Source organism: Rhynchophorus ferrugineus, unplaced genomic scaffold (genome assembly GCF_030347505.1).
Source record: "Rhynchophorus ferrugineus isolate W39M unplaced genomic scaffold, kcgeb_rfMv2 rfM2, whole genome shotgun sequence".
Taxonomy (NCBI): Eukaryota; Metazoa; Arthropoda; class Insecta; order Coleoptera; family Curculionidae; genus Rhynchophorus; species Rhynchophorus ferrugineus.
The window spans coordinates 75,945,091-75,961,395 of NW_027472581.1; the positions used below are offsets into that span (position 1 = coordinate 75,945,091).

The following is a 16,305-nucleotide window of genomic DNA, read 5'->3' on the forward strand; positions in this document are numbered from 1 at the left end:
AAAAACAATAAAAATATATTCGCAGCTTAACTATTTCCGATATCAGTTGCTCCATCCACGTTATTGATGATACCATCAGGTAAATATATGGACGAAGTTTCGCTTGATTAAAACTTAACATATCGTAATCGCCCACTTTCAATTTTTGCACACATCAACAATGTAATGGGATCATATATTTTTATTGATAATTTCTGCGCCTGGACAATAACATGTTTATAAAATACAAGGAAATTATTTATAGAAAAATATTTGTTGTACCTGTTAATGGATTTCTTTATTTAATGTTTAAATAAAATATTCTCTTTCTCAAAATGTCGTGAGAATGATGATGCCTTTAGATGATCCAAGACAATCATGGTTCTTACGATGACTTGCAATGTTCATTGGTATTTTGGAAAGTAGAGATCTCTCCTCTATCTAAACATTTTACCAAAAATCCAGTGACATGTACAACGCATTCATTATTTGGTTCTCCTTCTAGATAGAGTTCCAGGATTTTTTGTAGCTTATGAATATTTTCGAATATAAGAACCTAAGTCAGTAATTGGATGTTATTATAATCATGTTATAGTATTTATTTTATTGTCGAAATATCCAATAAAAATCCAAATAAAAAATCAATATACACAAGGGCATGACAATCTTAGACCCGGTGGTAACATATGTTATACATATATATTCATACAGAAGTGCATAAATCATTCTTTATAGTCTAATAGTGTATGACTGATAAACCTTAAATAATATTTTATACTAATGGAAATTTTATACAAAGAAGAAGAAAATAACTGGATTTAAATTTAGAAAAGTGTATTGGCTGTTTGGAAGAAATTCAGCCCCCCTGTTAACATACAACATATGGACATTTGGCATTCAGATACGTGGTTGTGCAAAGTAAGAGCAATCTGGGTATCGTGCGGTGGTTTCAGAAAAAAATATTGAGAAATGTCGTTACGATCCCGTTGTGCTTCAGAAATAGTAATATTCATAATCTTGGACATATTCAAATATTCGGATCATTAAAAATCTATCCAAAGTCTTAAACAAAAACTTTTTCACAATTTAAATAATTTTTCAGATTGTAGTTTTTAGCAGTGAGAATTTACTGACACATTTTTTTGAAAGTGTGTAATAATTAGATAAAATTTATTATATGAAGTAAAATTATGTGGGCTAGTGATTCAACAAATTGAGGAGGAGTACTTAACGTTAACTATATTAATTACTTTTATGTAATTATGTGCTTGTAACTGAAATATATAAAAGCCTTTTTTAAAAGTTCTTGAATACTGTATATAATATTAAACTTTTATGAAACTAATATGAAACTTCTATACAATTGACATTTTTACCTTTAAAAATTTTGCCTCTTAAAAAGTCCCCTGACAAAATAAGATTAGGTACAATATAACGTGTAATTTTTTGAAAAGTTTTCGACATTTATTCTCCACAATTGGTACCTTGTTACCTTTACATTACCGCAGTTCAGATTACCTTCGCCCCTATTACTAGGGAGGGCGCGTTCAAATGGGGTTAAATGTGGTAGGTTACCTTGTACATACAAATTATAACATAATAATAACCGAGGGTAGCGTTTTAAAACAGTTAATATACAGACAAGAGAGGGAAAACGTAATTAGCGGAGGTGTCACTGTGTGTGAACGTTCCACAACCTCGGCTTGGAAAATCGCAATTTTGTCGTTTTATTTCAATGAAAATAATTACCTATACTTACTATTGTTATAAGTCTATGAGGGAATAATATTATTGCAGTTTTTGGTATACTATATTTAGTTAAAATTTATTGTAATCGATCGATAATTAATTAATTAATATTAGGTTCTTTGTAAAAATTTGCTTGTTTTTTAAAACCTCTTGTCTAATTGCTCGTCTAAGTTTTGGTACTTTCGATAATCATTAACAACAGTTCTCCAGATAATATATTGTTCAAAATAAATGGTAATACTGACTATTACCGACTACAGCGTCATAAATTTAACAATAATTTTAGCTTGTATTAGGTGTTTGAATTTATTCGTATTATTTACAAGCATTTATTGAAAAAAAATGGTAGATTATATATTAATAAAAAGGAAAATGTTTTAATACAAGGAAATATATATGTATTATAAATAATACATATAGTATATCCAAAGATTTTAGTTCATACGTCATCAAATGTCTGATATTGCCTGTCGTAATTTGTAAATTCGGTTTAGAATCACACAATATTTTCTTTATCATTTTATTCTAGTTAAAAATGGACACAATGCTGTACGATAAGTTCGAACGTGTAACCTCACTGGCTTGTCAAAGTCGTCCGGTTGTCAAACATATGCAAAATTCTTCAGAACAATAGTGATAAGAGGTTATAAACCGGCGAATGCTATTTTAATGATTTGTTCGTTTTGATAAATTTCAAATCACCGCTTGGATAGAACAGATTGCGAATCTAATCAAGGAGACACAATGGAGGCCCCCTCTTGCCAGTAAAATTCGTTACTGTTAAATATTAGTTTGCTGAAAATATTTTTAGCGTGTTACAGTTGCACTGAATATTAGTATGGACGCGGTCACTGAAATACCTCAAGAAATGAGAAACATGATCTTGAATTCACCGAAAAAAACCGTCCTCATACGAAGTGGGTAACGAATCAAGATCAGCTTGATGTTAGCTGTATTGGAGATTGAATATATAAAATGTATAAAAACAGTGAGTAGATTTTCAATACAAACATAATTTAATACAATTATTGCAAGTGGAACTGTTAGTCTGAAAAGTATCGAAGAGGTCAAATGAAACTTCCAGATATAGCTTTTAAAAGAATAAAATTTTTAAAAGTCAATAATAAAATGAAGGAAGGCTATTAGTTCAATTTATGTATTTAAATGAGACATGGATATTTCAAAATGAGACCAATATACCTAACGGTCACTTATGACAAAATGATAATAGAAATAGTGTTGTGACAATAAAAGTTGATGGAAAAAGGTAAATGTTGGATTAACAATTGATTAAGGTTTTATTAGTCATAACATTTATTAATAATTCATTGCAGATATATTGTACATCGTGCTGGAAACAGGAATGGTTAATAACATCTTCCTTCAAATTCCCATTTCTCATTTTTTTTGGCCAAATGACGAAACCGTTTTGAAAGAACGATGTTGGTTTTTCAGCGATCCAATTATAGATCCATTTTTGCATTTCTTCCGCAGCCATAACCAGAAGATTCTACGTCTGTAATTTGTTGAATGTGGCAGAACTTCCCATTTGAATTTCCACGGTGTATTTTTAACAATTCTTGCAACGTGTGGCAGGGCATTGTCATACAAAATAATATATTGCGTCTGTTACTCGATTTCTTTGTCTTTTTTGCAATAATAAGTCATTAAATTTGTTGAATTAAAGTTGGTAGACATCTACAACCACAGTTATATTAGGTTTAAATAGCTATTAATACATAACACCTTGGTGATCCCACCATATGCTCACCAATATTTTTGAATATTCAGCTTGTTATTGATGTGCAAACTCTCTCACAAAACGCCACAGAAAACTCTTTTATTGCCTGGTAAGCAAGGGAAGCGTGTTGAAACGGTTCGAAATAATATTTGCAGCCAGTTGGTGTGGTGGCTATGTACCATTCATTTGGATCTTTCGAAAGTTTAATGTCTTGGTAAGCGTTGCGGAGATTAGAACCAAAAGATAACTAAAAATAAATGTTGATAAACACTTTGGATGCTATATTGCCACTTTTTCTTGAATTAGTAAAATTGTTCACAATATGATTTTGAAGAACTGTAAAGTGCATGAGATATATATAATTTTCAAATATATCAAAATGTGACATTTTTATAATTTTGTAACAGTAATAAAGATGAATGTATTGCTTTTGAGTGGTTAAATTAAAAGATATTCATACTTAGCGTGGAAACTTTCTAAAAGAGGTGTTAAGCAAGATAATCAAAATTTACTTGAATCTTTTAAAGAAAACCTATTTGTATCACAATTAAGTAACTTAATTTGTGTTGGATATTTATCATATTTTTACCTATTATCTGTTTTATTAATTCTACGATAACGAGTTCACTGATTATGTTGTTATGCTTATATTCGATATGTAGTGAAAAAACGGAAATTAATGACAAAATAACGTCCTCCTGACAAGATAACTAATTGAAGCCCCTTAATTTCCGTTAAATCAAACAATTAGGCGATAATAAGCCCCCTCCAAACCTTATTGCAGGCGTTAATAACACCGATATTAGCACCGTTAGGGCGGTTGGTTTTAATTGACTTTTCCACACTTCCAATCCAATATTCAAAGTAATTTTACGGTTTATTCCAGGTCCGCACGCAAATGACGTTTCCGCGAACCTTAATTGTATGTTCGGGTAACTCGCAATTAAGGAAAAAAACACAAACACAAAAAACAGTGCAACTTTGCTGAGCTATAATTAAGCTTGAGTAAAAAACGGCGTCAAAATTACAGTGGGATAGCGAAAATTGATTTGATTTAATCTTGAATCTGATTTTAACTAAACTCAATATATAGTAGATATAAATAGTAATAAATACTATTTATGTCTACGTCTGATACTTCTAATAAGTTCTTTTTTTATATTTTAAAATCTCCTTTTTACCAATGAGATTTTTTATGGACTGGACCTACTGTTTAATTTGGGCTTCGAACCACGGGCCTTGGCATTAAGCCTACTGACTGGCGAGTCACCAACTTAGAAATAATACCAGAAGACATCCGTTCTTACCCACCTTGTTACTGGCGTGACTGGGATCATTTTCTTCGTCCGATTTTACACTTTTGCCTAGGACAACCACACATTTTAGACAACCACAAAAAAATTAATACGATCATACTCCAGCAGGATTCGAGCCTGCGACTGCCACAACAGCAGGTGTACCGTCCTGTCGCCTTTACCACTGCGCCAACCAAGTCGGTTGCAATAAGTTCTGCTTAGTACCGGTTTAGTAACAAGAGTTACCTTAAACATTAATACAAAGTCATATGCTTTTATTGTATTAAGTATTATTCGATATATCCAATGTTAAAAAAATAGTGTGATTTTTATGTAATACTAGTGATCACCCCACTGGCGGAAATTTGACTACGATTTATTAATTTAATCGTGATTCTCACATAATAATTTAAAAATGATATTTTATTCTACTAAAATTTGTAAATAAGAAATATATTTGAGATTTAATATTAATTAAAATAATATAGGTCTGTATATTAAAACGTATTAAATTATATGCAAACTATCTGAAGTAGTAACAGTCACTAACTCTTTTTAAGTAATAGTAATATTATATTCAAAACTGTAACTTCAGAGCGTCAAATATAAGTATATATGATGTTGCCTTACTTTTATGTTATAAACATTAATATATAACAAATTAAATATAACAAATGAAGTGATACATGTTGGTATATTAAAACATGGAATGTACCAATACAACAATTCTGAAATTGATATTTGATTTAGTTTCGTTTCAACTGCTGTATATTTTCTTTGCTCTATTTATGTGTTCATATAATCTTTACCTTTTATCCGTATTTGTCACCTAAAATATATGTTGAAAAAAATAAATACACCAGGCTGATTAAAGGAATAATTTCATTACCAACATTTTAAAATAAAATTGCATCATTCTTCGTTTATTTATTCTCCGCTTTTTGATCTTTAAAGTAGTGGTCGTATTTATTCTCTACTATATGTATTTATTTCAAGCTCTTATTCTATGAATTTTATATAAATCTGGAAACTCGCATTTACTGATAGCTCATTCTGAATTTGTCTTCTATGGTTTACGTTAATCTACTGCTTTCTACTTTATTTTATGTCTCACCTGGGACCTAGTCACTCACCAACAATGTTAACATTCATTTAACACTTGATACACAAATTAACGTATTTGTTAGCTGAAATGTTCGGTTAATGATTCGCTATATTTACTAATAAAACCTGAAATGTATTAGAAGTTAATAACATAAGAATTTAAAGAGAAAACTTAAGCAATCTAGAATTGCCTTTAATACCAATGGTGTACTGTTTCCAGAATCATATCAATTACTATCAGTTCTTAAACCAGATCTATTTTTCTTAGCTCTTCTGAGTTCACTAAATATCAAATTAAACCAAAAATTTAAATTAAAATAAATTTTGCTTGGAAAAATTTAAATACCTTGTAAACGAAGAGGACAGATGACTCGTGTTATTCTATAATATTTATAATTTTGAAATTTTCGCATATTCAGACTTTCTTTCACAGTTAACACATGGACTGAAAAGTCCAGAGCGTAAAAGCTCGATTTCTTTATTCAAAGTTAGCTTTAGTCATCAACGTGATCTATATCAAGAGCCACACAATCCTTCCAGCACCGCTCTAATAAAAAATTTTCTTTGTTATATGCCGTCGTTTCTGTGCAATTTCGGCCTTCAAACGCTCCAATAACGCTATAAAATATTCACTGTTCATGGTATTTCCCTTCTCAAGACAGTCGATGAATATTACATCACGCACATCCCAAAATACCGAGGCCATAACCTTTCCAGTCGATTGGACGTTTCAGATTTGGTTCACCAGTTGCTGTCCACTCAGATGACGATCTTTTTTTCAGCCATTGTCCTATATCGACGCAAAAATTCAAATTTGTTACGTTTAAACATGGCCAAGCAGTACTCAGAATTTTTTTTACTCAGACTGTAGTCAGAACATATTTTTGTTTTTGGTCAACAGTGAGCTACCGCGGCACCCACTTTGAACAGATCTTTCTCATAGTTTAATGCTCATGCAATATAAACCTACTTATAAAACTATAAAACTCACGCAACTTCATTTTTCGATCTTTGAAAACGATTTTGTAGACTTTTTTGATGTTTTCTGCTGTTGCCACATCATTTGGACGTCCACTGCGTTCTGCATCATCGGTGTCTTTACGACCACGTTTGAAGTCACAAAACCAACACTTTTCAAGCCATAGCTTGGCTTGAACAGTTTTTTTTCCAATTAAGTAGCAGTGTAAAATTAAACACGAAATTGTTGTTGATCCATTATTTTGAAAATAACAAGAAGTGGTGGGACTCACAAACTTATGATTAGAATATCATGATTTTTTTTCTTATTCCAGATTGGTCAGCTAGAAGCAAATGGTCTTTTGCTGATGTCGCTTCGGGTTCGGGATAGAAACATTTTCCGGGCAACAGGGACCTTGGGATTCGACTGAGATTGTCGTAGTTTGTTTAGCTACCGGGGTTTCTGGAGGGGTAGGAATTTGATCAAGTTGTTTTCATGTTCTAAGGCGCCTAGGGAGAATCTTATACTGAGCATGTTCGTGAATCTTTTCACGAACGGGATATCTGACTCCAGGTGAGTGTTATATAAATAAACCATGGGACATTGAGTAGCCCGCGGACTTATTTGGACTCGAATATTCGTAGCAATGCAAGTTGGCTCTCAGAGACGTACCTGTACCACAATTGTGCTCCGTAGAGGTATACTGGATGGACTAGCGTCGTATACAGAGTCTCTTTCTTGGGGATTGGAAGTTTGCTTTTTCTGCACAGTAGTGGAAATAATAGGCTGTACACGCCATTGTCTTTGCGAATAGCGTGCCGTATTTGAGATGACCATTGGAACCTGAGATCGCAATGGAGACCGAGGTAAGATATCATGTGGAGACACGGAATATTATGAAACTTTCTTTTGAAAGTTAGTACTAACTGAAAAAGCTGTCAATGCAATAAACTATCACTATTTATGTGTTAGACCCGGGACTTTTCATTCCATGTGTTATATATGTTATACCTTCTGATAGAGCAGAAACATTAATTTGTTATTTCTAAAAAAAATAAAATGTAGCTTTGCATGATAACATATTGTTAATTAATTTATATGTTGTCTATATTTAATAATTCATCTACTATGTTACATATGTTACACTTGAATTTTAATTATATAAAATTTATTTACATTTTAGTTTCTATATTGATTGAATATTGTTTTATTTATATAATTTGTGTTTGTATAGTATATTTATTTTATGCATATTTATTTTGTTTTGTTTTTGTCTACTAACTCTCTGAGTTCGCCAAAAGTTTAGAGAATTCAAATTTAAAATTATTAAAATTAGAGAGATTTATAATTTGATAGTTCCTCAGGAAATGTTAAGCGAAGAAAAATTGTTATAGGTATATGTAATACAATTAATAATTTGACGAGATATTGATAAATTATTGCAATTACAAATTTCCATTTAATATAATCAGATAAAATATCAAATGTAAAATAAAAATAACAAATGAAGAATATTTAGGAAGAAATTCTTAATAATGTTAATCATATACACTAATATAGTATATTTTTATCTACATTCTCTAAAAACTTATAAGGTTGTTCATGTACGTTCGAACTTATATTTTTCAGGGAACTCTGGATTTTACGGCGCGAGTGTCTTTTATCTTCGCAGATTATCGTTTAATACAAACAATGCCTGGGTAAGTGTTTATTTTTAAGTAAGCGTTTCTGATGTGGTTAGCTTTTACCGTTTTTATATTTAAACTAGTTAATTATAGTTTGTGAATTCTTAGTCTTTTACTTCATTGTGAATATATTTTATAGCAAATGTGTTACATACATTACAATTCTTTTATATATGCAGTTGATAAAACATATAGTATTTAGGATATGTAAAATACTCATAAGTAAAAATGCAACAAATTTAAAATAGAATTTAACTAACCTTATACATTCCATACGTAGATATATAATAATGCAGTAGTTCTTGTTATAAATTTGGTTTGTTGCCGCGGTTAACTTAAAATAAATATCTTATAATGACAGTTCTAAAATTTTGTTTGAGCAATTTTGTCACATCTATCATATGTTGTAAATAAGATTGCTGGTTGGTAAAATTCGCTGCATTACTTTTTACAAAATAAAACACATTCTGTATCGCTAAGTGAAGAAGGTGACTGAATTTGGTGTCTGTTACTTCATATACAAATTCGTTCTGATTTTTCTTGTTCTTTCTTGCAGTTTTGCTCTATAATTATTCTTTTCGTCCTTGCTTTCTAGATTAGCATGTCTTAGCATTAAGATACCAAACATATATAAGTATTATATTCATAGTTTTTCGAATTCTGACTTAAATTTTCATCTTCTAGCTTCCGTTACTTTCAATTTATTACTTGTTTTGTTGATCCCATATTTATTTATTTTTGCGTCCATAAATATTATGGATAAAGTTGGTGTACGATTACTACCTTGTCTCACTTCTGCTTTTCTGAAAGTTTTTAATTTCTTATTGCCTGGAATTGTAGCATTTGTATTTTTACTATGTATTTCTGGAATTACGCTAATTAATTTATAGCTTATTTGTTATTGTTCCAATATATATGTTGCTTTTTTGTCGAAATAAAAATATAAAAATATTTTGGGCAATTTGAGAGCGTTTGTACTTAGAATAATAATTTGCCGAATTTTTACTACTTCGAAAATTTCATTCTAAATTAGGAAAAGAAATGGGAGAATTATTTATGTATTAGAATATCGAATTTGTTGCATTACGATGATGAGCAGCGTCAAAAATCGCGAACAAGAGAATGTCAACAGTCACAAGTGTTTCTGAAAACAACAGAAGTGGCATCGAAAAAGGTTATTCTGTATATGACGGGGCTGGAAGGGAGTCGTTCATTTTAATCTACTTCCAGTTGTTCAGATCAATGATTGAATTACTTTAATTTCTGTAGCTAGATATATAAAGCCAGGCAATTGAAAAAAAATCGTCTAAATCGAATAATAATAAAGTCGCTGTTTCCCATCACGACAATGTTCTTCTTTGATGACAGCAAACACTGATAGAGCTTGATGTTGATTAAAAAACAGTTCTGTCTTCGTCGTTGGAGAACTTCTCCGATAGTTTCCGTAGCAAACTGTTCTTGGATCCCTTTTATTAGTTTATTGTTGCTGATTCACTTTGCGCCCTGGCAGCTCACACTTTACGATTTCAGCTTGACTTTCTTGCGACTTAATGAAAAACTTTTACTTCGCACTACTTACTTAATCTGTACTAATTATAATTTAAATATACCAAGCGGATCTTTAATTTGGGTCTTTTTATCTAGACTTTTCAACCATAAATTGTGATTGTGAAAGATAATTGAGGAGAGATGACTAGAAAACCGCGGCTTAAATTATATAAGGCTGCAAGCATATCACTCCTACTTTGAAATCATAACAGTATCTGCCAATTAGTTTGTCACCTAACCCATAACAAACCAATGGCTAATTATAATGCGAACACATATTTTAATTGCAACAAAATTCGATCAAATGCTGACCGAAAATATGCCAGGGAGACTCAAAATACCACCATAAAGATATAAAAACGCAGATATTATAAAAGTGTCATAAAATATGTACTATTACAATTTTATAAAAGTAATTAAGAAATTTCCTCCTTTATCTCTCTGACATCTTTAACAGTTGGTATGCAATTTAATGGTTACATGTTTGCAAAAAGCATTGTATGTTTTGGCTCTTTGACGATATTATGATTTAAAACTTTGTCAATTATAATAATATCAGCATATTTAGTTTAAATAAATCCATTTCTGCTATATAAATAAACCAGTGGAACTTTACTATAGAAACGATTCGAACATTTTCAAATATATAATAATAAGATATGTGCAAGAAACAATTTTATGGGTCTTTATTTTCACATTACTTTCCAGAAGGTTCTGAAAAATTAATCTGATAACCCTAATTTAAATGGTAATTAATTTAATTTTAAATAAAACGTAAAGTGAACAATGTTGATTGGTAATGTTAGATGTCACTTCCGTTAATTAGTTCTAAAGGAATCTCGTTCTGACCGAGAGACCGCCGAAAAAAACGACATCCAGTTACGATAATGATCGTCAGATAAATAGATCCATAAAGCAGAGTTATGCGCGTGTCAAATCCGTCCGACCATTAAATCAAATGGGAGAAAACGCGCGAAGCTAACGGCAAAAAGCGGTTTTTAGCTAATTGGCATCGTAGATTACGCCGCATGGCTGACACGTACCTCGTGTTTGGTAATATAAATGGGCTTATTAAGGATGATCCACACCGTGGTCTCCCAGCAGCCTGGGTGCGTCGTCGAACCCTCGTACGTCATGAAGTGTTCGGTATCGGGCAGCATGGCTCTCAGTGAAATGTGTTTAACTGGTGTTGATGCACCTGAAAAGGAATAGAGGCGTTAAGTGTGAACTACTCAAATAAATTGTAATCCATTGTAAGAAATATTATACATTTTGCTACTTTTGCATATAGTTTAGAACATTGTATTAAATTGTAAAACGTACATAATTTAATTTCTTAAATTTGGTTTATCTCTGATTGATACAATTTTTGTCAAAACATATTGGAATATATTGGGCACCCAAACTTATTTTTTCTGTGATAGCTTATTAAGTGTACAGGTCTTAATAACATCTTTATTTTTGAGTAATGGTTACTAGCACGGATAAGTTATTTGTATAAATACTGTACCGTCAACTATGAGTAATATAATCGAAAAAATTATATTGTTTTAAAAGTAATTACATCTTACGTTAGACATGCTTAGGACAATCTTAAGTTACAAATTAATTTATTACTACTGTTGTATTGTACTGGCATTAATACACAAGCAAGGCTAGTACGGGATTAATACATCAGTATGTATTTTCCAAATTAAAATAAAATTGAACTACTTAAGCTAAAGTCAGGAATACTTGTGTGATTCACTTTAATCTTCTGCTTTCCCGCCTGTTGTCCAGTAGCTGTACTGATTCCATGTTGAAGTTATTGATCAATGTTATTTCATGTTTTGAGGCGAAATCTTGGATCACTTCGTATATCCATTTTATTTCGTGATCATCGACATTGGTTACCTAGCGATAAGCATTAGTTTGTTGGATTACTAGTTGGTTCGATGTTTTAATGCAACCCAATACATGATGTTTGTCCAACATGATGTTTCTAATTGAACGTACGTATTGCTTATTTTTCTGATTGTTTAGTGCTACTATTCTGCTTAAGGAATCGAGCACCCGTACAGTGATATAATTAGGTTTTTGTCGTTTCGTCGCAACGTAAAATTAACAAGGAGATATTTTGAGCTATTGAGTTGTATTTTCCAGTCTCTAGTCCGTTTGTACATGTACTTTTTCTACAGATTTAAACGGAGATTTAGAGACCTTTAACCAAAAAAAGTAATACAAGTGTCCTTCAAATAGTCAAAAAGTATTAATATAAATATTATTACTGTATTATTATATAAATATTAATGAATATTATTATATAAATTAGATTCAAATTAATAAATTCCAAAAAAAAACGAAATACGCCCAAATCAGGCAGGCAGGGATTAGATCGGTGACACAAAATATACATAACAAATATATTAGGCTATATTTTCATTGACCTGACCGATGCGATGCGAATATTCGTCGTTTTTATTATCTATAAATCAACTATGGATGTGTACATTTTAAAACCAAGACCTGGCAGTGCTGTACCGCAAAGGAAATTAAAGAGTTAATATATGACAAAAATAATTAAGAACAATATGATGATGTAGAGTTATATTTTACGCTGTATATAATATACAGCTGTGAAAGAATAATCCGATAAATTTCATCCTAGCATATATTAACAAAACTCTATTATAACTAAGGTTTTTAGAAATTCGAAGTAGATTTTGATTTGATTTGATATCTAGTGAACACAGAACGGCTAAGAAAGCTGATGTTGATGAAACCTGAAGACGAATAGAGGCGCTTAGTATGAAGACGGTCAACTTCTGAAATAAATTGTGTTCCTTTGTAAGCTACTTTTGTATATAGTTTAGAACATTGTAATATATTGTAAAACATACAGAACTTAGTTCCATAAATATGGTGTTTTTCAGATTGGTAATTTGAAAGATTGATAAATACTTTATATTTATAGTTCCGTCAAAAGTTATTGGAATGTTGTTAAGCTTGTACAATCTACGAGTCTTGATAACATCTTTATTTTTGAGTAATCACTAGAATAGATAATTTTCCAATACTGTACCGTAAAGCATGAGTAATTTAATTTAAAAAAATAACATAATGTATATTAAAATAACAATATAAGTTTATTTCAGATATTCGCTATATTTATTTACCAAATAATGTGTAATATATTTTAATATTATATATTCGGTATTATATCGGCAATTAAAAAAAAACTTCTATTATAAAAATCATAAGATATAATATTATAATAATTATAAGAAATAAACAAAACAATAGGTCCATTAATATGGTGCTGATAGGTCCATTTGTTATAAATTAGTCTGAACGTTAGTTAGTTGGAATAATATTATAATATAGTTTGAGTTGATATATTTTTAAATAATTATTTTAAAAAATCATGGAATTAGTTGGACCTAGTGCTAACTAATTTCACTTTTCCATTTGCGCAACACAATAGACCGGCTTCAATTTTTTTTTTGTGTAAACGAAGTTGTCCAGCTACTACCAAGTAGTATTTTGGATTTTTGTAATTTTGATTTTGAGACCCTGGATTATTTATTTACCGCGAATGGTGAGAGTGTAGGGCTTTAACCAGGGGATTGACGTGTTGTAAGGTGCCGAGGAATAACCTTATACTGAGCATAATTGTGAAACATGTCACAAAAAGGAAGCCTTATTCGAGAAGTGTGTTCATGTTCCTCATAAACGATGAGACATTGAGTAAGGCGCGGCTATTTTTGGCCTGAAATACTAGAAGTAGTGCGAGTTGTTTCTCAGAGATGTAGTTATACTACAACTGCGCTCCATAGAGACAAATTGGTCGAACCAGCATTTTATACACCGTTGCTTTCTGAGGAAATCCGAGTTTGATTTTTCTGCAGAAGAGGAGACCGGGGTATGTGTTTTTTTGTAGCCTTTATAGAGGAACTTTATTAATCTGCAGTCGTCAGAATTTGTATCACACGATCGCCTGGTTGAGTTGAGCTTGGAGTGTGTTTTGTATTGCATCCGGCGGTGAAAAACGCAGTCGTCTGCATAAAATACTGTGTTCGATTGATTGGGGAAAGAAAAATCTTAATAATATCACCAATCTTTACTTGAAAGGACCTTTATTCCAAAATGTGAGTGAGTCAGTGATATTAGATCATCCGGCAAACCTAGTTTTGTGGCCTTAAAATTTTGAGCGTCACCTGTCTGTGATCTGCGAATTATTTCAATTTTATTTCGTTTTTCATGTTGCTGCGTAGTCCTATTACATCTAAGATTAGCATAGCTCTTAGCATTTCCATTTCTTCGATCCAAATTGCTCCCTCCGCGTCTTACAGGCGACAACTGTATATAGTAAATATAGAATGTGTTAAATATACAGATGAATTCAAGTAGTTAATGGATCTAACTTAGATCAAGATTTTAGATCAAGACTCAATATTGATATTGATCTATTTTGATCAATACAGACTGTTTATTATTATGGATCGTCATCCCCAGAGTTGACAGGTTGGATCAATTTGAAAGAAAATATGTCAAATCTATAGATTTGATGCATTCGAACAGTTTACATTCATTTTAAAGTTGTGTTTATAGTTTGAATGGGCAAAAGAAAAAGTATTCTTACGTTCTTTCATGTTATTTTTCCAATTCTTTTTCTAAACTTCACTACATTTACTAAAACAAAAAAATCGAAATTCACTTTCAAGGTTTGCTTTGTGCTTGTCATAGTCTGAAAGTTTTCAAAATAAGACTTACTTGACTTCATTTGACCTGGATCTTTCCTTCACAAATATGTTTTTAACCATTCAGTCATGTCTTTCAATCCCAACTCTAGTGAATAAGGAATATGTTAACTATTAGATTTACCGATGTCTTAGTAATAAGCATACCTAAAAGTGATAGTCGTATAAAATCTGCATCCTTTATCAATTAAATACTACCATATTTTTATTATTGATTAACTTGCTCTATTTATATGCTGCATTTATATTTGGTGCTATTCATTTAATATTTTTTATTTGTATATAACCATATAATAAATCCGAAGGCTTGCAAGATTATTAAAGCAAGCTCACTACAAACACTATATTGAGTTATAATTGAATGATATATATCATTTCACATAAATTACTGAGTATATAATTGATTAGTCATGGTAGAATACTTGAGAGATTAAATTTTTGGAGAATATTGTTACGTTTTAATATTCTTCGCAATTTTCAGACACCAATGTGCAGTAACGTACAAGAGTAGACATGTAAACTGAGTAATACGTACGTGTCACATTATTTACACGGAAGCAGTATTGGAACAACATATAATTCATTTCATTTTGTCTATCCCCTTTATGTATACTATAGAGACACCCTCAATATTTGCCCTCTATAATTGTTCTACGTTCAACATCTCTCTTTTTGAAGAATTGTTTATGTATACAACAAAGGATACAACATGCCTCGTCACTGTCAATATTAAAAGTTGCAATAGAAATAGTCCACCAGATATTACTTTTAACAATTACGTGCCACTGCCAAATTCGCATCCTTAACTTTATCAGATAAATTTAAAACGGGTATCATGTCGATATCATGATGTATCATGATATATTACAATGGGAAACAATGGTTATAATAAATATTATATAAATAATAAGAATACTGATAGATAATACCGTCAATAACTAGTTATATAACTGCTATAACAGCTAGAACTCATTCAAGATACTAATTTGTGGAATAACTTACCAATGTTGTTATTTCTATGCCGCTATTCATCCCTAAATCATTCAGATCGTATTAGAAATTAGGCATGGCTATTAAAGCACTATTAATATATTGGATATCTCCCTTTTGGCCGAATCAAGCTAAAAGCCTTTGGCAATCTAGTCGATTATAATTTGATGCATTGAAAATGAATTATTTGTTTAACGTACATACACAACAATCATGTTAAATAATTAGAGCTATATCAATTGATCGGTACATTCATTGTCTCGGTAAATTAGTCAGATTAAATTGTTTTGGAAAAATATTTTATTATTTTTTATTTTACTTTTTATTTTAAGGTCAGATATAGCTAGTAAAAGAGGAATGAAAAGAGAAATACTTCTAGCTTCAAATGATAAAGTTTGAAATAAACTAAGGAGTACAAATAAATGAAATATAAATATTAAAGGATCTTTTTGAAGTTTTATTGTGAAAAATCGGCGCATTCTGTTTTAATAAAAGATTTTGTCCATCGACAGTCCCT

At 30.9% G+C, this 16,305-nt stretch overlaps 1 protein-coding gene and 1 long non-coding RNA gene across 2 annotated transcripts in view; one reads left to right on the forward strand and one right to left on the reverse strand.

Annotated features, from left to right (window-relative positions):
- Positions 1 to 16,305, reverse strand: part of CARPA (Carbonic anhydrase-related protein A) — a 626,351-nt gene that overhangs the window by 48,368 nt on the left and 561,678 nt on the right. The window contains exon 7 of the mRNA XM_076394854.1: positions 11,103 to 11,257. Coding sequence (XP_076250969.1) covers positions 11,103 to 11,257 — 155 coding nt within the window. The remainder of the gene's footprint in view (positions 1 to 11,102; positions 11,258 to 16,305) is intronic.
- Positions 7,554 to 16,305, forward strand: part of LOC143190516 (uncharacterized) — a 33,480-nt gene continuing 24,728 nt past the window's right edge. Inside the window, exons 1-2 of the long non-coding RNA XR_013004262.1 lie at positions 7,554 to 7,692; positions 8,456 to 8,526. This is a non-coding gene — a long non-coding RNA (uncharacterized LOC143190516). The remainder of the gene's footprint in view (positions 7,693 to 8,455; positions 8,527 to 16,305) is intronic.